Here is a 23,906-nt window from a genome sequence, read left to right on the forward strand (position 1 = left end):
TTTGGAGGGAATGATGCTAAAGCTGAAACTCCAGTACTTTGGCCACCTCATGCGAAGAGTTGACTCATTGGAAAAGACTCTGATGCTGGGAGGGATTGGGGGCAGGAGTAGAAGGGGACGACAGAGGATGAGATGGCTGGATGGCATCACTGACTCGATGGACGTGAGTCTGGGTGAACTCCGGGAGTTGGTGATGGACAGGGAGGCCTGGCGTGCTGCGATTCATGGGGTCGCAAAGAGTCGGACACGACTGAGCGACTGAACTGAACTGAACTGATTAGACATAGTGCGTTATCAACCTCTGCTTGAACTCCAGTCATGGACTGTGGGCTACAGAGCTGGAGTCGTCAAAGGTGCATGTCAGAAAATTTGTCTCCTTTTCAAAACTTTTTTTTAATGCTGACATTTATTTCCATTATTGGAAGTCAAACCCAAGCTTCCCTTGTGAAAACTCAAAATCCAGGGCGATACTTGCCTTTTTACAGACCAGATTCATAATCTTTTCTTGCCCGACTGCTTCTGAAGCTCTGACTTTTAAATACCCAAAGCTCTACTCGCTCTGTGTGTCCCGCCTCCTCCGGAACCCGCCAAATCCCATCAAACCCCACCCCCAGCAACAGTGCACTATCCCCATAGGCTTGTTGCGCAGTCCAGGTTCCCACGCTCTGCAGCCTTCCTTAATCAGCGGATTTCTTAAAGCCCAGCCCTTTCCTTCTCTCCGGCGATTTTTTCCGTTCAGGACCGCCTCACCCCACCTGGTTATTTGGTTGGCCAGCGCCCCCGTCGTACGTCATTTACCCGCGCCACCCGGAAGCCACGGTTCTTACTAACAGTTCTTTTTGCCGGCGGCTTTCAGGTAACGGCCGCACTTGGGTGTCCCTGTGTGATGGGGTCCCAGAGCTGGGAGGGGCGGAAGGCTGAACTCTTGGCATAAGCCGGACGACCCAACTCCCAACACTGAAAAGGTGCAGTTGTACTGTGCTTGAGACCAAACTGAGACCAGTGGTCTTCAACGTGGTCTTCTCCCTCCCCATTCCTCAGGAGCCCATCATGGCGACGCCCCCTAAACGGCGGGCGGTGGAGGCCACGGCGGAGAAAGTGCTGCGCTACGAGGCTTTCATCTCTGACGTGCTGCAGCGGGACTTGCAGTAAGTGACAGAACAGGGGGCGGAGCGATTGGAGCGGTCCACGTGGTGAGCGGGGCGTTCGAAGTCAGGGCCTGGCCTTCTGATTGGTGGGTGAGGCGTTCAGAGCCCGGCCCCGTGCGCCATTCGAGGAGGAAGGAGGGGCGATATCCGGGGTGCAACGTGGGGTGAGGAGGGAGACACGGTGATTTAATGGTGCCTGTGTCCGCGCTTGCGCGGCTTCCGATGCCCCCTAAAGGGTTAAGAATTAGATTTCTGAAGCTGGAGTTTTCAGGTTCGAATCCTGGCTTGACCATTTTGCTTTCCGTGTGAACACATACTTTGCCTCCACTTTCTGTGCCTCAGTTTCCTCATCTGTGAAATGGGGAAGTTAATGCAACCTTCCTCACGGCAGTGGGTTTGGGTTTTCAGTGTATTCAGTCCTTGTAAAGGGTTTAACTTGGATACTAGAGGCTCAATGAGTATAAAAAATTATTATTACTGTCATTATTAATCTGAGCAGGAAGGAGAGTGTTCAGGTCTAGGATTATGAGCATCCTAAAAGAGACTGAGGATTTTTTTCTAGGGTGAGAATGGCATATTCTGATTGGAGGGAGGCATTGGGAATAGAGTGTAATAATAATACTCATAAATAAGAGCTAACGCATATAGAGAACTTTGTTTGGAGGGCACTATTCTAAATGCCTTATAGTAAATACTCATTTAATCCTCTTAATGACTCTATGAAGTAATACTCCTCATTCCTATTTTAAAGATGGGGAGATTGAGTTCCAAAGAGGTTACTCACTTGCCAAAGTCACACAGCTAGTAAAATGGAAAGCCTGGATTCAAACCGAAGCAATCTGACCCAGAGTCCAAACCTTGACTTCTGCACTAAAATTCCTGTTTAGACCCTGGTGACAGGAGAGTCTCAGGGGGTCATGATGTGAGATATTCCAAGAGGGACAGGGTTTCCTCTTGGTCACCATTTTACTCTTGTCCTGTCATGTCCCATCAGAAAGGTCCTGGACCATCGTGACAAGGTATATGAGCAGCTGGCCAAATACCTTCAACTGAGAAATGTCATTGAGCGACTCCAGGTAAAGATGCCAGGGTTAGGTACTGTCTTTTTGTGGGCAAAGGAGGGGGAAGAGAGGAGATACCCAAGACCAAAACCTGTCACCTGACCTAAAAGTTGACCACTGATCCCTACCTCTTTTTCCCTGGCCCCACAGGAAGCTAATCACTCGGAGTTATATATGCAGGTGGATTTGGGCTGTAACTTCTTCGTTGACACAGTGGTGTGAGTGTCTACCTGCCCCTCTGAGCCCACAGGGTTCAGCTTCCCTTTTCCTTCATTCAACAAATATTTTTGTTAGTATTTGCTATGAACCCGACACTGCTCGGTGCTAAAGATGTGACAGTAAATAAAATAGGACAGATTCTCTGCCCACCCTTACCTTCGGTTTGGGGAAGATGTGGGGTGGGGAATAAAAGAAATGTTAAACTGTGTAGTATGCTAAACAGTGACAAGGACTTCTCCACTTCCTATCACCACTGTTTCCTTAGCCCAGACACTTCACGGATCTATGTGGCCCTTGGATATGGTTTTTTCCTGGAGTTAACACTGGCAGAAGCTCTCAAGTTCATTGATCGTAAGAGCAGTCTCCTCACAGAGTAAGTCCATTGCATGAGGATACTGTCTAAAACACCACCATTTGTAACCCTTCTTCCCCCTTTCACCCTGGCTACCTGGGATGGTACCTAGGAACCACTTTCCCCTCTCTCTAGGGGAGAGAACAGTGGGGATGCAAAGCTTAGCCCCAGGTGTAGCACATAATAAGTACTCAATAAATGGTCTCTGTATTGTTCACTCACACAAAAATTTATTGGGCATTTGCTGTATGCCAGGCTCTGTGCTTGGTGTTGGGGAGGCAGCATGAACAAGACAGAAGAATTCCTTGAAAGCTTATATTCTACAAGGGCTATAACTGTTACACATCAGCACAGTTTTGACCAGATCCTGGAGGTCTCAGTCTGTATATCAGTAACAGTAAAACAAGTTACCTCTGACTTCACCTCCTGCTAATTTTCCTGCTCATTCACTGTGCTCTCATCACACTAACCTTCACAGGCTTCTTTAAATGCCCACAGAGTGATCCCACCTCAGTACAATTGCAGTAACTGTTCTCTGTCTGCCTACAGCACTTTCCCCTCTGATACATGCATGGCTTCCTTTCTCCTTATTCACTTGAAGTCTTGCTTAAATGTCACTTCCCATAACCTAACTTGAAAATTTCAACCCTTGGCACTCCTGATTCCCCTCCCTTGTTCTACTTTTTCTTTTTTTCCATAGCACTTATGACCTCCTAATGTTTACTGTGTGATTTACTTTTTTGTAATGTTCATTGCCTGCTCCCATTAGGATATAAGCTTTGCAAACGGAGAGATTTTCTCTGCATCTCAAGTCACTAGAATAGCACAAAGCATATAGGAGGCACCCTGTGTTTGTTGAATGAATTTCAAAGCATATGCTGGAAATAGATTTAAGTGGGGATTGAAGGATTAGTAGATCTCTGTTGGTGGTGATGGAGGTAATGTGGGGATAAAGGATGAACTCTGATGAGTGTAAGGTTCTATGCAGGAAAGGGGAATTGTGATTGTGGAGAGATTTCTGAAATGTGGCTAGGGAAGGCCTTCCAGAGGAAGCAGCATTTGAGTTCCTTGGTTGAGTGAACAAACCATAGGGCTCTCTAGGGAAGAGCATTCCTGGCAAGGGGACCAGTGTGCCTGCCATGTTAGAGGAACTGCTGAGAATGGTGAGCATTCAGTCACTCAGATGGAGTGAGTGAGGGGACGCTGAGAAAATACACTTAGATTAACAACATCTCACAAGTGTGAATACTACTGATCTAAAATTCTACCTTCTAGGTTATATTTCCCTTTATGTCTCGTTCATTTCTTCCAGAGTTGCCTACCTTAGGTTTTAGTAATTCTTCTCTTTTCAGACCTTTTCGAGGTTTCAGTATTCATAAACTCAAATGAGCCTCAGACCTGTGGAGATTTCTAAATCTTAGTGATCCGATCAGTTGGTGAATAGTTTGGTTGAGGGGACTGCTTTAATAGGCCAGTATAATTCTGAACCAGCAGCCATTTAGACCAAGTCTGTTTTTGGTTTTTTTTGTTTTTTTGTTTTTAATGACAAAGCCTTCCTTATTATGTCACCGGATTCCTGAGCCTTTCAAATAGATTTTAATTTTTTGAGACTTGATGTGTTTCCCCAGAATGAGGTATTTGTCATTGCCTGCTCCGTTTGGTCTTTCTGATTTATTGATCTGGTCTAATAGTGTGATGAGAAATGTGAATTCCTTACTGTGCTAAGTCGCTTCAGTTGTGTCCAACTCTGCAACCCCATAGACTGTAGCTGGCCAGGCTCCTCTATCCATGGAATTCTCCAGGCAAGAATACCAGAGTGCGTTGCCATGCCTTCCTCCAGGTCATCTTCCCGACCCAGGGATTGAACCCACGTCTCTTACATCTCCTACATTGGCAGGCGGGTTCTTTACCACTAGTGCTACCTGGGAAGCCCATGAATCTCTTTACTTTATTATAATTAGTAGGACTCCCTAGTAATTGAAAAAGATGAAGATTTGAGAATGCTTGATTGGAAGTGGGGTGTGAGAAAAAGGAGTCCAGGTCTTCAGCTGAGCAAAGGATGGAATTGCCCTTTTATGAGATGGAGAAGATAAGGGGAGAGCAGATTTGGAGGGGAAAATCAGGAGTTCAGTCTGGGACCTGTTAAGTGTGAGGTGATCATTAAACATTGAAGTAAGTTTTCTGACTATGTAGTTAAAACTCCCAAGGCTGGAATTCGGGAGAGAGGGCTAGACTAAAAATACAACTTTGAAAAAAAAAGAAAATACAACTTTGAGAGATAGTGATATATAAATGGGTTCATACTATTTTTTCCCAATTTAATATCCTTTGTTGTTGCCTTCTACTTTTCTTAACAGTATTTCATTTCCCTGAAACTGACTCTTACATTGACAGATAGCTCAACACAGTAAAATCCATATTCCTCTCATAATATCAAGATTACATGATCTGTCCCCTACCTACCTCTTGGATCCTAACTTGTGCCACTTTTCTTCCACCATTCACTTAGTTTCTAACACTCTGGCCTCCTGACTATTCCTTAAAAAGCTCTTTCCTGTCTTTTGGACTTTTTGTGGAAAAGACTATCTCCTACTGTTTTACTCATTCTTCAGAGGCCTTCCTTGATCCTTTGGGTGAATTAGGATTGTTTGGGTGAGACTGGTGCCAGTTGGCATAGAGAGAAAAAAGTGACTGGTTCATGTAAATGGCAACCCAATCCAGGATTCTTGCCTGGAGAATTCCATGGATGGAGGAGCCTGGTGAGCCCCAGTCCATGGGGTTGCAAAGAGTCCAACATGACTGAGCAACTAATACTTCCACTTTTTTTCTTTCATGTAACTCAACAGCCCAGAGCCGGCATGGTTTCAGGCAACTCTGGCTTCCCAGTCACTTAGACTTGGTGTCTTCCTTGAGTTCTCTTTCTCACGCCCAACACCCTCCTTTGGTAAATCCTGTTGACTTTACCTTCAAAGTGAAAGTGAAGTCGCTCAGTCGTGTCCGACTCTTTGCGACCCGTGGACTGTAGCCCACCAAGCTCCTCTGTCCATGGGATTCTCCAGGCAAGAATACTAGAGTGGGTTGCCATTTCCTTCTCCAGGGGATCTTCCTGACCCAGGGATTGAACCCAGGTCTCCCACATTGCAGGCAGACGCTTTAACCTCTGCGCCACCAGGGAAGCCCCCATGTATCCCAAATCTAGTCATTTCTTATCACCTCAACTGCTGCCACTGTGGTCTGAGTCTGCCTCTCTCACCTGGACTGCCTCCTCACTGGACTTCCTCTTCCACACTAGCTGTCCTTATCCCCAGTCAGTTCTCCACACAGCAACCAGATGGATCCTCTTAAACCCTAGTCATGTCACATCCCTTCTCTGATCACAATCCTCCTCTGGCTCCCATATCACTTAGAATAAAAGCCAGAGTCCTTACCATGGCCTGGTAGGTCTTACATGATCTTTCTCCCCTGCTTACCTCTGTGACCTCACCTTCTACAACCCCCCTTCACTGATCCTTCTCCAGTCCTGCTGGCCTCTCTGCTGTACCTCAGACATGCCAGGTGCACTCCCACCTCAGAGCCTCTGCATTTGCTGCCCCTTGTGTCTGGAACACTCATCCTCTATCTAGCCACACAATTCGCTTCTTCATTTTAAGTCTTTACTCAAATGCGCTTCTCCATGAAGCCATCCCTAAGCACTGTAATTAGAATTACAGCCCCCCACTCCGGCACTCGTTATTCTCTCTTAACATTTAATTTTTTCATTGTACTTATAACCATCTGACAAACTGCATATTGTATTCCCATCATTTTCCCCCCATAATGAGAATTTGAGTTCCACAAGGCCAAGATTTTTGTTTGCTGTGTTTGCTGCTATCTCCCAGTAACTAAAACGACCTGGTGTAGAGTAGGCACTCAGTAAATGTCTCTGAATCAGTGCAGTCCAGATGGCAGCCAGGCATCTCTGCATAGGAGCAGCTCAGGTAGTAGGATGTCCTACCACCTACCGTGTGGAAGTCATACAGAATGTAGGTAGTTCTTGAAGTGATGAAGCAGCATCATCCTCCTGCCCACTTCACCTTTCTTGTTTCTTTTCTCCAGGCTCAGCGACAACCTCACCAAGGACTCCATGAATATCAAGGCCCATATCCACATGTTGCTAGAGGTGAGAGCAGCTCACTCCATTCCCAGACTCTATCTCCAAATGTTTAGGGTGGTGACCCGAGAAGGAGAGAGAGCCAGAGATGGGAAGGACCATATTTTCGTCTAAACTGGAGTCAAACTGGAGCCAGGCTGGCTCAGAGGGAAGAGAGTTCTGAGCAAGCCTGGGATGGGGCCTGGACCCAGTCTCTGTTCAGTCTCTTATGTTCTCTTTTTCAGGGGCTTAGAGAGCTACAAGGTCTGCAGAATTTCCCAGAGACTCAGCACTGACTTCTTCCTACCTCCCCTGACATTAAAGAGCCTGAATGTCTTTGAGTCACACGGCCCTTCTTTCCCCCCTTAACCCCTACTGTTTGCTAAAGTGCCCTGTTTCTAAAGCACAAAGTACTAGGAGGCCCAGAAATCCGGTCTGTGTGGGACCATTAATGCACCACTGAAGTCCTGCCATTTGACTTCTGTGCCCTCTCTACCGTTGCCTTGGCAACCTGGGCCCCCACCTGACCCATTTCTTTTCATGTACACTACTCTGAATTACCAGAGAATGGGCCGATTCACGGTGGAGGTTTGTTCCCCAAAGCAATTCAGCCTTTCACTCCTGGCCGGAAGGTTTACCTTTCTCCCACACCCCAATCGTTCCTCAGGTACCTTAAATTACACTCACGCCCATCTAGGCTCAACCTTGGCCTTGCCCCAGCCGCTAAGAAGTTCCAGCTTCCAGCAATAGGGCTGATCCCGCCCTCCCTGGTCTGGTTTCTATTCTAGGTTGAGTCCAGCTTCCGCCAATCCATGCAAAGCCAGGTTCCGCCTGTTTGTAACTGGTTGCAGCTCGACCCCGCCCCCGTAGGTATTTAGTTTCCCCCACTCAGCACACACTTTTATATGTCTGGCAGCTGCTCCGTTCTAAATTCGTCTTTTCCAGCCAATCACTACACAGTTACCCTGTCCGCCTACGCAGTACCCAGACCTCCTCCCTCTGGGCTGGTATGCCTGTGTACTTCTATACAAGTCTTGCTTCCGCTGAGCTGCGTGGAGTTCGGCACCGCCCCGTTGGGGTTTTGGCAGCCGTCTAGGGAGTCGCTCGGTAGCCAATCAGCAGAAAGCAGGACCTAATCACCCGTATCCTCGGAGGGTGGCTGTCTTCCATCAATCCCATATAGGCCAATCCATGCGAGGCAGGCGCCCCCAAAACCTTGTCAATCGCCCCCGGCCTATCAGTCTGTCTTGAGCCAATCAGCATGAAGCACCGCAGAGCCGAGCTCTCCTCTTCGGAACCCAGGCGGCCATCAGCGTTCCATCAGTTCCCCTCGGGCCAATCACAGCATAGGTCTGTGGAGCAGTGCCCGCCTCCCCAGCCCTGGAAGCCGCGCGGTCGATCCATGGTACTTTGGCCAATTAGCGAGCGGCAGAACGCTCGGCTCCTCCTTCACGGGCCCACGTGAGCGATGAAGAAACGCAGGGGCGGCTTCTAGGTGCTGCCGCCGCCGCCGCCGCCGCCGCCGCCGCCGCCGCCGCCTCCGCCTCGGAGCCCGGGCCTGGGGGGCGGTGGGGCAGCGCATGGAGCCCCCGCCCCCCGGAGCTGCCAACACCGCCGCTGCTCTACGCGCAGGTGAGTCCGGGGCCTGGAGGTTGGAGGGCCTGGTCCATGACCCCAAGTATCCTTCCCGCCCCCGCGGGGGGAGGAGGGGAGATGTGGCTTGGCCCAAGCCCTGCGAGTGTTCGGCTCCCCACCACCGCCACTACGGCTGGTGGACTTGCCTGTGGCATTGTCCCCTCCCATCGCCCCTTGTAGTGGATCTGACCGTGGCCTAACCCCCCTTTCTGTTTTATAATGGATCAGTCTTCGTGCTTGTGTTTCTCCCCACCCCACCTTACAGTAGACTGGTCTGTGGTCTTGCCCCCCCACCCCACGCTTATAGGGAACCAGTTTGCGGCAGTGTCCGACTCCTTGACCGTAGGTGCATCTGAGTGTTTGTATTTATCCTGTCCTCAACTTTCAGGGGCCCCTGCTGTGGCCTTGTTTTTCCACCCTTACTGTTCCTGTAGTTAGTCAATCCGTAGCGTTGTACCCTCCCCCCCCCAAACAGTGAGTTAATCTGTGAACTTGTATTCCTGCCTCCAGTGCATCAGTTCATGGATTTATCACACACACACCACTGTACAGTGGATCCGTCTACATGCTTGTTTTTCACGTGCCCCTGCTTATTAGCCCGTTGCCTTATTCTCCCTTTTTTGTAAACTGTCACTCCAGTCCTTGGGCTTCTCCCTTCCTTAAGAGTGGATCAGTTTAGTGCGTTTTATCTCCCCATTTTCAGTAGCCCAGTCCATGGCCTTGTCCCCCTCTCCTTTTAATCAGTCTGTGGGATGGCTCTCCACTATTGTGCAGGAGTCAATGTGCTTTCTGATCTCCTTGCTCCTAGTAAATAAGGTGAGCCTTTACACACATACACACCTTTACTGTGGATCTGTCCATTGGCCTTCCTGCCACCCTTGTGCTTGGGTTCACACCCTTCCCTTCTGTTATAACCTCCAATGAGTCCAGTGCCTTGTAATCCCTCCAGGAGGGTCAACATGTGTGCTTTTATTTTCCCCCTCCTTTCATGGTGGTGGATCAGTCCATGGCCTTCCCTGCCACCCTCCCTCCTTCTTAATCGTGGATCAGCCTGTGTGCTTGTTGAACTTAGGTCTTTTTTTACCCTAGAACACACTTTCTCATACACACTTTTAACCACTGAGACATCCTACCTCACTCCAGTAAATGAATACATTAGTGATAGTGATATTGCCAATAGATGCTAACATTTATTGAGCACCTACTTGTACCAGGCAAAATGCTTTATGTTATGAGCTTTTTTAATCCAGCCTTTAAGATAGGTACTGAGGGAATTTCAGCATAGGGATACCTTACTCAAAGGTGATCCAGTAGGTATCAGATTAGATTGCTCCTCAGAACATAGGATAATTTTTGACGCTTTCCTCTCTCACTTCATCTCACCCCACTTGAGGCCCCATTCCTTAAAAACCAAATTAGTTCCTGTCTCCACGCTTTGGTTTTTGCTGTTCCCTCAGCTGTCTCCATTCCACACCTTGTCTCAGGACATATCCACACCTGATCCCAGCAGCTATGTGACCTTTGTGATTTAACCACTTTCTCTCGTGTTTCCTCATTGGTAAAGTGGGGGAATCAGAACTAGAATCCCCTCCAGGGTAAATAAAGAATGTGCGTGTGCAGTTGCTCTGTCATGTCCTATTCTCTTGCCACCCCATGGACTGTAGCCTGCCAGGCTCTGCTGTCCATGGAATTTTCCAGGCAAGAATATTGGAGTGGGTTGCCTTGTGAATTAATAAAACAAATAACTTCTCTGACCTTACCTCCTACCCACCCCTAACTCTGTTCCAGCCACAATGACCTCACTCATCCTCAGAAATACCAGGCGCAATCCAGCCTTGGGGTCTTTGCCTTGCCTATTTTTTCTGCCTGGAACAGTCTACCCCCATCTCTGCATGGTTCCTTTCAGGACTGTGTTCAAATGTCACCTGTCCCTGACCATCTGAACCTGCACACCTAGCAGGACTCAGGCCCCTTTTCTGCTTTATTTCTGTTTTTGCCCTTTATCACTGTCAGGCACTCTGTTTACCAATTTATCATATTTGTCTTTCCCCATTAAAATAGGAGTCCCATGAGGAACTCTTTCTGTCTGCTTATTCATTGCTAGGTCTCCAACACCTAAAATTCTTACCTAGTACTTGATAAGAATTTATTGCACAAATGAATGGAGAAAATAACAATTTCAGACAAATCAGAGTTGGGGACAGATGGAGATGAAGAGGCCATAAGAGAGTTAGTTAAGAGGCTAGTCAGGACTGTTTATTCAACAAAAACTTACTGAGCACCAGGCATTCTTCTAGGTGGTGGGGACATGAAAGGGAACAAAACAGGCAGAAATCCCTGCCTTTGTGGAGCAGACATTTGCTAAGAGTGCAGACTATATAAATAAGTCAATCTAATTAGTATGTTAGACAAGTGCTAAGGAGGAAAAGTGAAGAAGGGAAGGTAGGAATAGAGTATCAGGGTGGTTGGAATCTTAGGCACAGGGCAGGCCTCATTTAGAAGGTGATGCTTGAATTAAGGCTTGAAGGAGTTCAAGAAGGGACCCATGATGTGTAAGGGAAGAGTGTACCAGGCAAAAGGAACAGCCAATGCAAAGGCCCTGAGGAGGGATTGTGCCTGGCGTGTTCAAGGGCCATGAAGGAGGCCACCGTGGCTGGAGCAAAAGTCCTTTACATATCAGTTCAGTTCAGTTGCTCAGTTGTATCTGACTCTTAGTGATCCCATGAACCACAGCATGCCAGGCCTCCCTGTCCATCACCAACTCGAAGAGTTTACCCAAACTCATGTCCATTGAGTCAGTGATGCCATCCAACCATCTCATCCTCTGTTGTCCCCTTCTCCTCCCGCCCTCAATCTTTCCCAGCATCAGGGTCTTTTCAAATAAGTCAGCTCTTCCCATCAGGTGGCCAGACTATTGGAGTTTCAGCTTTAACATCAGTCCTTCCAATGAACACCCAGGACTGATCTCCTAATGTCTTTGCTTTTTAATATATTGTCTAGGTTGGTCATAACTTTCCTTCCAAGGAGTGTCTTTTAATTTCATGGCTGCAATCACCATCTGCAGTAATTTTGGAGCCCCAAAAAATAAAGTCAGCCACTGTTTCCACTGTTTACCCATCTATTTGCCATGAAGTGATGGGACCAGATGCCATGATCTTAGTTTTCTGAATGTTGAGTTTTAAGCCAACTTTTTCACTCTCCTCTTTCACTTTCATCAAGAGGCTCTTTAGTTCTTCTTCACTCTCTGCCATAAGGGTGGTGTCATCTGCATATCTGAGGTTATTGATATTTCTCCTGGCAATTTTGATTCCAGCTTGTGCTTCATCCAGCCCAGCGTTTCTCATGATGTACTCTGCATATAAGTTAAATAAGCAGGGTGACAGTATACAGCCTTGATGTACTCCTTTCCTTATTTGGAACCAGTCTGTTGTTCATGTCCAGTTCTAACTGTTGCTTCCTGACCTGCATACAGGTTTTTCAAGGGGCAGATCAGGTGGCCTGGTATTCCTGTCTCTTTCAGAATTTTCCACAGTTTATTGTGATCCACACAGTCAAAGGCTTTGGCATAGTCAATAAAGCAGAAATAGATGTTTTTCTGGAACTCTTGCTTTTTTGATGATCCAGCGGATATTGGCATATATTGACATTTAATCCTCCCAGAAACCTTTCAGGTAGGTGTATCTTGAAGATACTTAACTTTGAGATTGGCATATCCCCCATTTTATAGGTACGGGAACAGACCCAGAGAGGTTGAGTAACTTGCTCATGGTCACAGAGCTAGAACAGGACAAAGGAGTATGAGGCTGGCAAGCCAGAGAGAAGAAAGATCTGCTGGGGTAGACAAGTTATTCATCACACAAAGGAAGAATTAATTCTGCCTGGGAGATCTCAGAACTTGATGATGTGTATAACAAAGGGTTCATCGTATGTTGAGAAGAGGGAAGGACATTCCTGGCAGGGAGAACAGCACATGCATATCCTTAGAGATGGGAACTGGATGAACTCAGGGTGCCTACGATGTAACATGCCAAGCTTCAGTCCACCTCAGAGCCTTTGTACATTCTGTTCCCTGTGCTTGAAAGACCCTTCCCACAGATGTCAGCATAGCTTGCTACCTCCCCTCCTTCAGATTTCTACTCATATGTCACTTCCTCAGGGAAGCCCTCCCTGAACACCCTCTGTAAAATAGCATCCCTGTCCCCCTCAAGGATCTTACCCTTCAGTTTTGCTCTATGGAGAGCTGATGGAACAAAGTGGCTAGGATCACTGCCTAGAGCCAAACTGCCACAGTTTGATTGCTGTCTCTGTGTGACCTTAGGCAAGTTATATTACTTCTCTGTGCCTCCATTTCCTCATCTGGAACACGGGAGGGTAATAAGAGTGCCCACCCATGGTGTTGGTTTGAGGATTGAATGAGTTAAATGACTAAAATGGTAAGGGCTGTGTGGCTGGTTCCTGTTTTTTAAATTGGTAATGCTATTCCTGGCATACATGTAGGTGTCTCACAGGCCTCTGAGACTGACCATCTCCAAATCTGACCCCATGTTCTCCCTTCAAAACCTGCTCTCCCACAGGGCTCCTATCTCAGGTGATCAGGCCACAAACCTAGAGTCATCTCTCACCCCACCCCACCCCCAATGCTATCTGTCAACAAATTCCATTCATTCTGTCTTTAGGTTTTATCCAGAACACAGCCGCTTCTCACCAGTTCCACTGCTAACACCACCATCTCTTACATGGACTATTGCAGTAGCCTCTTCAGCCCCTACAGCTGGTTCTCCTCCCAACAACCTGAGGGATTCTGTTAAAATCCAAGTCACATCCTGTCACTTCTCTGCTCACAGCCAGCTCATGGCTCCTATCTCATTCAGTCAAGTCAAAGCCCTTCCTGGCCTAAAAGAGCCTCACACAGTCTGGCCTCCATTGCCCCTCTGTTCTCAGCTCCTACTGTTGATACTTTCCCCTCACTGTTTTCTCTCTGACCGTGCCAGATTCCTTTCCCTTCCCCTGACCTGCCAGGCTCTCCAGCCTCAGGATCTTTCACCCTAGCTATTTCCTCTGCCTGGATGACTGCTTTCCAGGTTGTCACAAAACTGACACCTTCACCTCTCTTAGGTCTTTGCTCAAATATCACCTCCACAGTGACTACCTTTTCAGAAAATAACTTCTCCCCTGCTTCTTTGTTTTTTTCTCAGAGCTCTTATCACCATCTGAAGAATTCTTGTTTATCTTGCTTCTTGTCTGTCTGCCCCACTAAAACGTGAGTTATGCCAGAGCAGGGATTTTTGTTGTATCCACTGCTGTCTCCCCAGCACCTGGCCCACAGCAGGCCCTCCATAAATGCTTGCTAAATGAGTGAAATAAAGAGAAGTAAATGCATCTGAGAGAGGCATATGACTAGAACTCTTATTAGGGGTTATGTGGGAGATGTGATAATAAACAAAATACAAAACCTCGTGTGCTGCTGAGGCTTGAAGCCAACTGTCAGGTTTCACCTTAAGTGATAGATTCTGTGGCTGCTGAAAGGGGAACTGATAAAATTGCCTGTTGTCACCACCAGGAGTCACAGTGGACTCTCTGCCTCTGAAACAAACAGGCCTTCCAAATAAACCAAGCAAGGTTTCTGATGACGGGACTGTAATCTGAATACTTTGTGGCCTTATGACTTACATAATTGCCTAAAATTGTATCTGCCAAATGAACTTCGAAACAGCTCAGACATAAGAGGATCAGACTGTATTTCATTACAGATTAAAGACTCAAGCTATAAATTATAGAAAGAAGTTCTTTCTTAACCCAGCAGTCCCAGTTGGGTAATTGATGAAAACTCTTTCCTTAAGAAATAGGAAGCTCATGTTTATTTCCAACTCACACTGAGCAAAAGGAGCAGTTATAGGTTGGGGGAAGAAGGCCAGGGAAGGTCCTGTTCTGTGCATTACATGCTGAGGGAATAGTCAGTATGAGGGGCAGTTTAGTCTAATGGTTGAAAAGCTCAGACAACAGGAACTTGGCTGCCTGGGTCCAAATCTTGACTATGCCACTTAGAGCTGTGTGGTACATAAATGTCATTTAGAAATTTTGTGCCTCAGCTTCCTCCTTTATAAATTAGAGATAATAAGAGTACCTATTTCCCAACGTTGTGATGAGAGAGAAGTGAGTCAATAGCTGTAAAAATAGCAATCCAGGTCTACATGCCCTTATCTAAAACCCTTGGGGCCAGATGTGTTTCACAATTTTGAATTTTTCAGATTTTAGAAAAGTAACAAGGTACACATACAAGATGTTACATAATACTCTTAGTGGGCTCTGTAATCAGCTACATTCAGATTTCTGTAGCAAGATGTATGAACAATCACACCAAGTGAAGATCCATAAAGACCACAAAAGGCCTTACTTTGTTTCAAATCAGGTTTTAGAGTAGCAGATAAGGAATTAGGAACAAATTAGAAATGGATATTTTGTAAGAGCTTATACCCCAGGCATAGTATATTTACTGTACAATAACCCTGTGAGCTAGGTGGTATTACCATCTATTTTAGAGATGGAAGAAATGAGGCACAAAGAGGTTAAAGAACACACCCAGGGTCACACTGCTAATAAGTAGCAGAATGAGGATTCCAGCCCTGGCAGTCTGGGTCTGGAGCCTGGGTGATCGTCCAATAGGCCATATTGCCTCTAATTGGTACAATGCCTGGCACATATTTCAGTTCAGTTCAGTTCAGTCGCTCAGTCGTGTCCGACTCTTTGCGACCCCATGAATCGCAGCACGCCAGGCCTCCCGGTCCATCACCAACTCCCGGAGTTCACTCAAACTCACGTCCATCTAGTCAGTGATGCCATCCAGCCATCTCATCCTCTGTCGTCCCCTTCTCTTCCTGCCCCCAATCCCTCCCAGCATCAGAGTCTTTTCCAATGAGTCAACTCTTCGCATGAGGTGGCCAAAGTACTGGAATTTCAGCTTCAGCATCATTCCCTCCAAAGAAATCCCAGGGCTGATCTCCTTCAGAATGGACTGGTTGGATCTCCTTGCAGTCCAAGGGACTCTCAAGAGTCTTCTCCAACACCACAGTTGAAAAGCATCAATTCTTTGGTGCTCAACTTTCTTCACAGTCCAACTCTCCCATCCATACATGACCACTGGAAAAACCACGTATTTAGCACTCAGTAAATGTTCATTATTGCTGTTGTCAAGAAGGAGAACCAGAAGGAAAGGAACAGGTCAGAGGAGCATGGGGTAGACAGAAGAAAGCAGACATTTCAATGTCAGAAATTTTCATAAAGTCAAGGCTCCTTGGGATGAGACTTGAACGATGGAGAAGACTTGAAAGCAGAGGAAGGGAACCCAGTATGGAGTAAACAGCCTTTATGAGACGCTGACAGAAGGAACCTCCTGGGAAACTTGGTATTTGATGTGGTAGAAGGTACAAATGAAAATGTTCAGGTGAGGGGCATTGTTCTGGTTTTCTATTCATGCTGTAACAAATTATCACAAACTTTTAACTGCTTTCAGTTCAGTTCAGTCACTCAGTTGTGTCCAACTCTTTGCAACCCCATGGACTGCAGCACACCAGGCCTCCCTGTCCATCACCAACTCCCGGAGTTTACTCAAACTCATGTCCATTGATTGAGTCTGTGATGCCATCCAACCATCTCATCCTCTGTCGTCCCCTTCTCCTCCCACCTTCAGTCTTTCCCAGCATCAGGGTCTTTTCAAATGAATCAGTTCTTCCCATCAGGTGGCCAAAGGATTGGAGTTTCAGCTTCAGCATCAGTCCTTCCAATGAATATTCAGGACTGATCTCCTTTAGGATGGACTGGTTGGATCTCCTTGCTGTCCAGAGGACTCTGAAGAGTCTTCTCCAACACCACAGTTCAAAAGCATCAATTCTTTGTTGCTCAGCTTTCTTTATAGTCCAACTCTCATCCACACATGACTACTGGAAAAACCATAGCTTTGACTAGCTGGACCTTTGTTGGCAAAGTGATGTCTCTGCTTTTTAATATGCCGTCTAGGTTGGTCATAACTTTTCTTCCAAGGAGCAATCATCTTTTAATTTCATGGCTGCAGTTACCATCTGCAGTGATTTTGGAGCCCCAAAAAATAAAGTCTGTCACTGTTTCCACTGTTTCCCCATCTATTTGCCATGAAGTGATGGGACCAGATGCCATGATCTTAGTTTTCTGAGTGTTGAGTTTTAAGACAGCTTTTTCACTCTCCTCTTTCACTTTCATCAAGAGGCTCTTTAGTTCTTCTTCACTTTCTGCCATAAGGGTGGTGTCATCTGCATATCTGAGGTTATTGGTATTTCTCTCAGCAATCTTGATTCCAGCTTGTGTTTAACTGCTTAAAACAACACAAATTATTCTCTTAAGAGTTCTGGAGGTCAGAAGTTCAGCACAGGTCTTACCAGGCTAAAATCCAGGTGTTATCAGGGCTGCTTTCCTTTCTGGAAGCTTCATGTGATTAGATTGAGCTCACCCAAACATCTCTCTAGCTTAAGGTCCATAACCTTAAATCCATCTGCAAAGTTCCTTTTGCCATGTAACATATTCACAGTTTCCAGAAATTAGAACGTGGACATCTTTGGGTGGGGGGCATTATTCTGCCTAGCACAGTCTGCCCTTTGGCCCCCAGAGGTTCAGATTTGTCCCACAGGCAGAACACGTTCACACTATCCTATCATTTCCAAAATTCTCATCCCACCCCTCCGTCATCCAAAGCCAGGCTGAGGGTACTCAGGGAATGATGGTGGTGGCTGGGGTCAGAGGTGGAGACAAAGTGGAAAGAAAGGAATCTTTCTCCTACTGACCTCTTCCCCTTTATGTATTCACAGCCGCTTAGCTCTGAGCTGTCTGCCCTCCAGGTACCCCTGGGATGGCGTGAGTACTTCCCCAGCGATGGACCCTTCTGTGACGCTGTGGCAGTTTCTGCTGCAGCTGCTGAGAGAGCAAGGCAATGGCCACATCATCTCCTGGACCTCACGGGATGGCGGTGAGTTCAAGCTGGTGGACGCTGAGGAGGTGGCCCGGCTGTGGGGGCTGCGCAAGAATAAGACCAACATGAATTATGACAAGCTCAGCCGGGCCTTGCGGTACTATTATGACAAGGTAAGGTGTCTGAGACCAGGGCTGGGAACGCACTCCCCCCGCCCCAACACCAGCAAACATTTATACCAGTTATTTCATTTTCTTGTCTTAATTTGATCTAGCTCTAATTTTGAAAACAGTATTAAAATTTACCATTTTTTACCCCATCCTCTGGTACTCTCAGACCAATATTGGGGCCCCCAAGCATTTATTCCAGTTATTTTATTTTCTTGTATTTTAACTTTGGCTAAAACCTTCAAAGCAACATTAATACTGACCCCTACTCACTCCATTCTTTCTGAGATCCCCAGAATCCTGCTGTCCCAACCACACCCCACACAACATTTCATTTTCTTGCCTTATTCCTTATTCCTCTGACCAAAACTTTTGAAAACACTATTAATAATGAGTCTTCCTCATCCTGGAACAGTCCTGGGCTCCCCCAGGTATTTCATGGTTTGCTCTTATCCAAGAATAAGAATTCTAGAATAGCCTTATTCTTAGAATCAAAACCTCCATGATAGCATTATCCTAACCTTTGCTTATCTCATCCTCCAAGACCCTCAACATTTTTATCAATTCTTTTCATATCCTATTTCGTTAGCTAAGACCTCCAAAACAACATGTATAATGCCCGCTCCACGCCCCATCCTCTTGTATTCCCAGAGCAACACTAGTCCTCTCCAATATTCACATCAGTTATTTTATTTTATCATCTTATTCCTGTAGCTAAAATTGTAAATTTTCCTTTTCCTCTCAGACTGCCAAACCAGTGCTAGATATCCCACCTCACATTTATACCAGTTATTTCATTTTCTTATTTTTTTACCTGAAACTTCCAAAACAGTGTTTTTCTTCTTCCAATTTTATTGCAGTATGATTGACACACATTACTGTATAAGTTTAAGGTGTACAGCATAAAGATTTGACTTGTATACATCAAGAAATAATTATCACAATAAGTTTAATGAACATTCACCAACTCATACAGACACAAAATAAAAAGGAAAAAAAATCTTTACACTCTTAACTTTCATATATAACATACAGCAGTGTGAATCATATTTATCATGTTGTGCATTACATCCCTAGTATTTACTTTTCTTATAACTGGAAGTTTGTGCCTTTTGACTGCCTTCATCCAATTCCCTTTCCTCTCACCCCACACTGAAACTTCTCAAACAATATTAATGAGTCTCCCTTTTCATTCCTTTTCTGAGAAACACAAACCCACCCTGTGACATTTGTGGCCAACATGAAGATGTCTTCAGGGTGCCCTAATGCCCCCCAGATGCCTCTTGTTCCTCAGAACAGCCCTAGACCTGTGCTGCTGCCCACCCTTACTCACTTACAGCATTTATTTCATTTTTATATTTTAAACCTTTAGCTGAAACCTCCAGAACACTATTCATAATGAGTCTGCCTCATTCTATGCGCTGAAACCACCAGAACATACCTGAGATCCAGCTATCCTGAAATACCCCAAACATGCTCTGTGACCCACCCAAGCCAGCCTTAAGATTCCCACAGTATTTATACCAGTATTTTAAATTCTTGTTAGTTGCTAACAGTTACTTCATTTTCCAATTGTCTCAGCTTAAACCTCCCCAGTGGTATTAAGAATAAGGCTCCTCATCCTGTCCACCCTGATGACTTTGCCCTGTTTCACGGCTATGTCAAGAGCTTTAAATCATCCTCTAATAATTCATATTTATTAACAATTCATCACCATATTCTTCCACATTCAGTCTCTTCCAACATTTATATCAGTGACTTCATTTCCCTGTCTTACTGCATTAGCTAGACTCCAAAACTGTGTCCTGGCAGCCACCCCCAAGGCCTGGCCCTATTAGCCCACAGACACCCCTGGTTCCAGGAGCCAAGAGGAAAGCCTGTTCCTAGATCTACTTCCCTAGTTGGGCCTCAGTGTGGAGAGGAGCCAGTGGGTGTGGCCGTGTGTATCTAAGGTGAGGTGGGGGAATCGAACAGAAGGAGGTGAGAGTATGACAGAGGGAGACTTGGAGGGGGATGGATGGGACTGAGATGTGGAAGGGAGAAGGGCAGTAGACTAAAGGAAGGATTATGCAGTGGGGAGAGAGAGAAGGGGAAGAAGCTGGGGGAGAAGACAGGGAAATTGGGTTGGGGAAGAGTAGTAGAAAGTAGGGGAGAAGGGAGGAGGCCTCAGATTAAGAGATGAGTGAGATGTGAAAGAAGCTGGGAAGAGGACCCCATGGGGACACAGACACTGAGCAGGGACAGTGTATATGTAAAAGGACAGGAGAGGCATGCAGGGGAAAAAACACCAGGAGACACTCCTCACCGTCCACTCTCTCTGGCCCTTTCTTCTAAGACACTCTATCCTGTCTCTTCCCCCTTACCAGAACATCATCCGCAAAGTGAGCGGCCAGAAGTTTGTCTACAAGTTTGTGTCCTACCCTGAGGTTGCAGGGTGCTCCACTGAGGACTGCCCGCCTCAGCCTGAGGTGTCTGTCACCTCCACTCTGGCAAATGCAGGCGCCACAGCTGTACACGCCATACCCGGGGACACTGCCTCTGGGAAGCCAGGCACACTCAAGGGTGCAGGAATGGCAGGCCCAGGCGGCTTGGCACGCAGCAGCCGAAATGATTACATGCGCTCAGGCCTCTATTCCACCTTCACCATCCAGTCCCTGCAGCCACAACCGCCCTCTCACCCTCGACCTTCCACAGTGCTCCCCAACACCGGCCCTGCAGGAGTAGCAGTGCCTCCCTCGGGGAGCAGGAGCACCAGTCCAAACCCCTTGGAGGCCTGCCTGGAGGCTGAGGAGGCTGGCCTGCCTCTGCAGGTAAGGACTGGAATATGGAATTTCAGCAAGGGGAGGGATATACAGTTCCCAAATGAAGAGAGGGACTGGGAAGAGGAGGGACATAATGTCCTGTTAAAGATAATATAATGGAAGGAGGGACACAGAAGTCCCCTTGGAGAAAGAGATGGGGAGGAAAACTATTCAAACCCTGGGAAAGAAGAAGGAAATTGAGTGCACTACAATTAGCAGTACACCCAATATGTAGTAGGTGCCCTTGAATGTATTTGGTTAATGCACTGGCTCTCACACTTTTAGCACTCATCAGAAAGCACTTGGAGGGCTTTTTAAGCCAGAGGTGCTGAGGGACACCCCCAGAGTTTTTTTTTATGTGAGTCTGGGGATGAGCCCAAGAGTCTACATTTTTAACAAATTTCCAGATGAGGTGTATGCTGCTGCTCCATAAAGCAAATTTTTGAGAACCACTGCTTTTATAAATGGGGGCAGTATCTCCTGGAGTCCCACCCCTGAAGGCATCCCAGATAGGAGGACCAGAAGAAGCCCCATTTTCTTGTCAAAGTACCACATCTTGTTAAAGGACCAGCCCCTACTCTCAGGTCCCACTTTCCATGGGAAATAACTGGCTTCACTACCCCAGCAATCCTTAGGCATCCCCTCTGCACTCGTTCCTCTCCCAGGTCATCCTGACCCCACCCGAGGCCCCAAACCTTAAATCCGAAGAGCCAAATATGGAGCCTGGGTTAGGCCGGCCACTGCCCCCAGAAGTCAAAGTGGAAGAGCCCAAGGAAGAGTTAGAAGCTGCAGCCAGTGGGGAGGCGGGGTTTGTGCTGGAAGCCGTCAAGGCCGAGCCCTTTGAACCCAAAGTCGACCCAGAAGTCCCTCCAGCAGAGGGCGTGCCAGCCCGGCTGTCTGCTGTCGCAATGGAAACTGCGGCGCAGGCGGGCAGCCTCACGGCTTCCACAACACCCAGCACGGAGATCGCCCAGCCTCAGAAGGGCCGGAAGCCCCGGGACCTGGAGCTTCCACTCAGCCCGAGCCTGCTGGGTGGACCAGGACCCGAACGGACTCCGGGATCGGGAACTGGTTCAGGTCTACAGGCGCCAGGTCCAGCTCTGACGCCTTCCCTGCTACCTACGCACACATTGGTGAGAACTTTCGAAGGGGCGGGGCCGGCACCTGGAACAAATGGGATTGGGGCAAGGTGGGGGAGGGAGGAGTTAGACTTACTGTGAAGGCCGATGCGATTACCTCTGAAAGAGTGGGAGGGTGGAGCCTTTGAGTGGGGTTGGCTGCGTGGAGGACAGCAATCCTCCATCCAGGATTGCTACTGGACGGAGGAGTCTGCAATGCCAAGGATCAAGTGCCCAAAGAAGGGCAGTTCTGGGGAGTTTGGTGGGCAGGGACCGAGAGGCTTTCTGCAGGAACTGTTTCTAGTTTGAGGCATGGCTTGAGGAACCTGAGTGGGGCTTTGGGGTCTGGGATTTTCTCAGCGGGTTTCCTGTGAGGTATGCACGTAGGGGATAAGAGTTGGAAGTTGATCCTGAGCTACTGGGATTGTGAGGTTTGAAAACAGCATGTGGGTGGGCTCTTGGAGGTGGTCTTGCCTAGTGAGGCTGGGGTGGGCCCTCCAAAGTTAGAAACAGTTGTCTGTGTGAAGTCAGAGAGCTGTCACAGACATGGCCTCAGTAGTTATGGTCTAGGCCTGTGCACTTTTGAGGAGTGATCTTGGAAGTATGAGTGGGAAATCAGGTGGGGCCAGAACCAAGTTCCTTTGGTTTTCCCACAGCTGCCCTCTTGCTCACTTGTGCTCTTACCACCCCTTCCCCACAGACCCCGGTGCTGCTGACTCCCAGCTCGCTGCCCCCCAGCATTCACTTCTGGAGCACACTGAGTCCCATTGCACCCCGTAGCCCGGCCAAGCTCTCCTTCCAGGTAGGATCAGCTCCCCCATCTCAGAAAGGGTGAGTGACCCTAGCACAGTCCCCTTCCATGACCTCTCCCTATTTCTGTCCTCAGTTTCCGTCCAGTGGCAGCGCCCAGGTGCACATCCCTTCCATCAGCGTGGATGGCCTCTCAACCCCCGTGGTGCTCTCCCCAGGGCCCCAGAAGCCATGACTATCACCACCACCACCACCACCACAACCACCACCACCCCTTTCTGGGGTTACTCCTTCCATGCCCTGAACTTCTCTCCAGCCAGCTGTCTCAAGGAGAAACATAGTTCAGCTGACAGACTCGTGCTCCAGTCGTGGTTGGGTAGGGATTCTTAGGAAGAAGGATCTCTCAATAACCCTTCCACAAAAAAACATACAACTTCTCTCTTCTTGATCAGTCCCCCAGTGGCCGCTCTTATACGTCTCCTACTGCAGTGGTGGGGATGGTTTATTTATTTATTTTTTGAAGGCCACTGGGAGGAGCCTGGCCCAACTCTTTTGGAGGGGGTGGCAAGGGCATCTCCCCCGTATTCCACATTTTTTCCCCAAGATGAGACAATCGGGGTCTGGCTTGAGACAGGCCTTTCTTTATTTATTTCTCAGCCTGCCCTTGGGGAGCTGAGGGAGCCCTGTCTTCACTTTGGGGTATGGGTAGAAGAGCTAGCTTGTTGTAGTTTATTATTCCTGGCCCTCCCCAAGGGTCCAGGAAGAATTTGTGCCATTTAATGGTTTGGGAGTCTTGGCCAAGGAAGACTCACACCCTTGGAGATGGGAATTTCCACCTCCCCAGCCTTTCTCTCAGACAGGTTGTCCTTTCTCAACCACCTTTTCGGCCAGGGAGGAATGCCTCTTTTGTTCTTCTCCCCCTGAGAAGCCATTCCTGTGTCTGCCAAACTCCTGGGGTCCTGCCTGTTACCTCCCAATGGAGGGATTTTTGGGGAGTGGTCCCCGTCTGGGGGGCCCCTCCAGCCAGTACTCCAGGTCTCCCTGTCCCCCACCCCCTTCCATTTTGATAGTATAATCTATTTTTAAACAGGGCTTTTCAATAAGGGAGAGGGAGGTATCTCTTCCTATATCTGAGATGGGGTGGGTGGGAAGGAAGGGATTTGGGGGATCTCCCTGCCACCCCCAAGTGTTTATTTTTGATACCAAATGTGTATTTTCAACTCCCTCCCAGCCCCCCAATTTTCCTGCGGGCGGGTACAAAGGACCCTTTATGTGTCCCTGGAGTTGGGAGGGAGGAACAAGGGACATAAAGCCTGCTCAATCTGAATTCCAGGCTGGAGGAGGGTGGGTTCAGAGGACTCCTGGGTTCACCTCCCATCAACACCGTCCCAGCCCAGGCCTATGACCTGGGTCTTGGTGATTTGGGGGACGGTGCTACACCTGTCTCCACTGTTTGTTTTACTTCCTCCCAAATGAATTTTTTTTCTAAGAGTCCCAGAGAATGGGGAATTGTTCCTGTAAATATATATTTTTAAAGGTGATGCTGGAGGCTGGTAGCATTTTTTTCCCTGAAGCTGTTGGGAATAACTGT

At 47.6% G+C, this 23,906-nt stretch overlaps 2 protein-coding genes across 3 annotated transcripts; both read left to right on the top strand.

Annotated features, from left to right (window-relative positions):
• The first annotated feature begins 492 nt into the window (after nt 1-492).
• UXT (ubiquitously expressed prefoldin like chaperone) lies at nt 493-7,250 on the top strand. The gene is made up of 7 exons (XM_027533012.1): nt 493-856; nt 1,042-1,148; nt 2,143-2,224; nt 2,360-2,427; nt 2,694-2,801; nt 6,876-6,939; nt 7,155-7,250. The coding sequence occupies exons 2-7, from the start codon at nt 1,051-1,053 to the stop codon at nt 7,203-7,205; spliced, it is 471 nt and encodes a 156-aa protein (XP_027388813.1). The 5' UTR covers nt 493-856; nt 1,042-1,050; the 3' UTR covers nt 7,206-7,250.
• A 1,167-nt stretch (nt 7,251-8,417) lies between these two features.
• ELK1 (ELK1, ETS transcription factor) lies at nt 8,418-23,856 on the top strand. 2 transcript variants are annotated; one of them, XM_027533006.1, is made up of 6 exons: nt 8,418-8,541; nt 17,379-17,652; nt 20,013-20,456; nt 21,113-21,580; nt 22,266-22,367; nt 22,452-23,856. In XM_027533006.1, exons 2-6 carry the CDS (start codon nt 17,443-17,445, stop codon nt 22,548-22,550), a joined length of 1,323 nt encoding a protein of 440 aa, XP_027388807.1. In that variant the 5' UTR covers nt 8,418-8,541; nt 17,379-17,442; the 3' UTR covers nt 22,551-23,856. The 2 variants fall into 2 exon arrangements, with proteins under 2 accessions (XP_027388807.1, XP_027388808.1); XM_027533007.1 differs by having other exon boundaries at nt 17,409-17,652.
• The last annotated feature ends 50 nt before the right edge of the window (nt 23,857-23,906 follow it).

Source organism: Bos indicus x Bos taurus, chromosome X (genome assembly GCF_003369695.1).
Source record: "Bos indicus x Bos taurus breed Angus x Brahman F1 hybrid chromosome X, Bos_hybrid_MaternalHap_v2.0, whole genome shotgun sequence".
Lineage (NCBI taxonomy): Eukaryota > Metazoa > Chordata > Mammalia > Artiodactyla > Bovidae > Bos > Bos indicus x Bos taurus.

Bases quoted from the DNA above. Each gene is read 5' to 3' on its own strand.
- UXT (XM_027533012.1), top strand. From the start codon at position 1,051: ATGGCGACGCCCCCTAAACGGCGGGCGGTGGAGGCCACGGCGGAGAAA. The intron at 2,225-2,359 runs GTAAAGATGCCA...CTGGCCCCACAG, and splicing joins ATGTCATTGAGCGACTCCAG to GAAGCTAATCACTCGGAGTT. The intron at 6,940-7,154 runs GTGAGAGCAGCT...TCTCTTTTTCAG, and splicing joins ATATCCACATGTTGCTAGAG to GGGCTTAGAGAGCTACAAGG.
- ELK1 (XM_027533006.1), top strand. From the start codon at position 17,443: ATGGACCCTTCTGTGACGCTGTGGCAGTTTCTGCTGCAGCTGCTGAGA. The intron at 17,653-20,012 runs GTAAGGTGTCTG...CCCCCTTACCAG, and splicing joins TGCGGTACTATTATGACAAG to AACATCATCCGCAAAGTGAG. The intron at 21,581-22,265 runs GTGAGAACTTTC...CCTTCCCCACAG, and splicing joins TGCTACCTACGCACACATTG to ACCCCGGTGCTGCTGACTCC.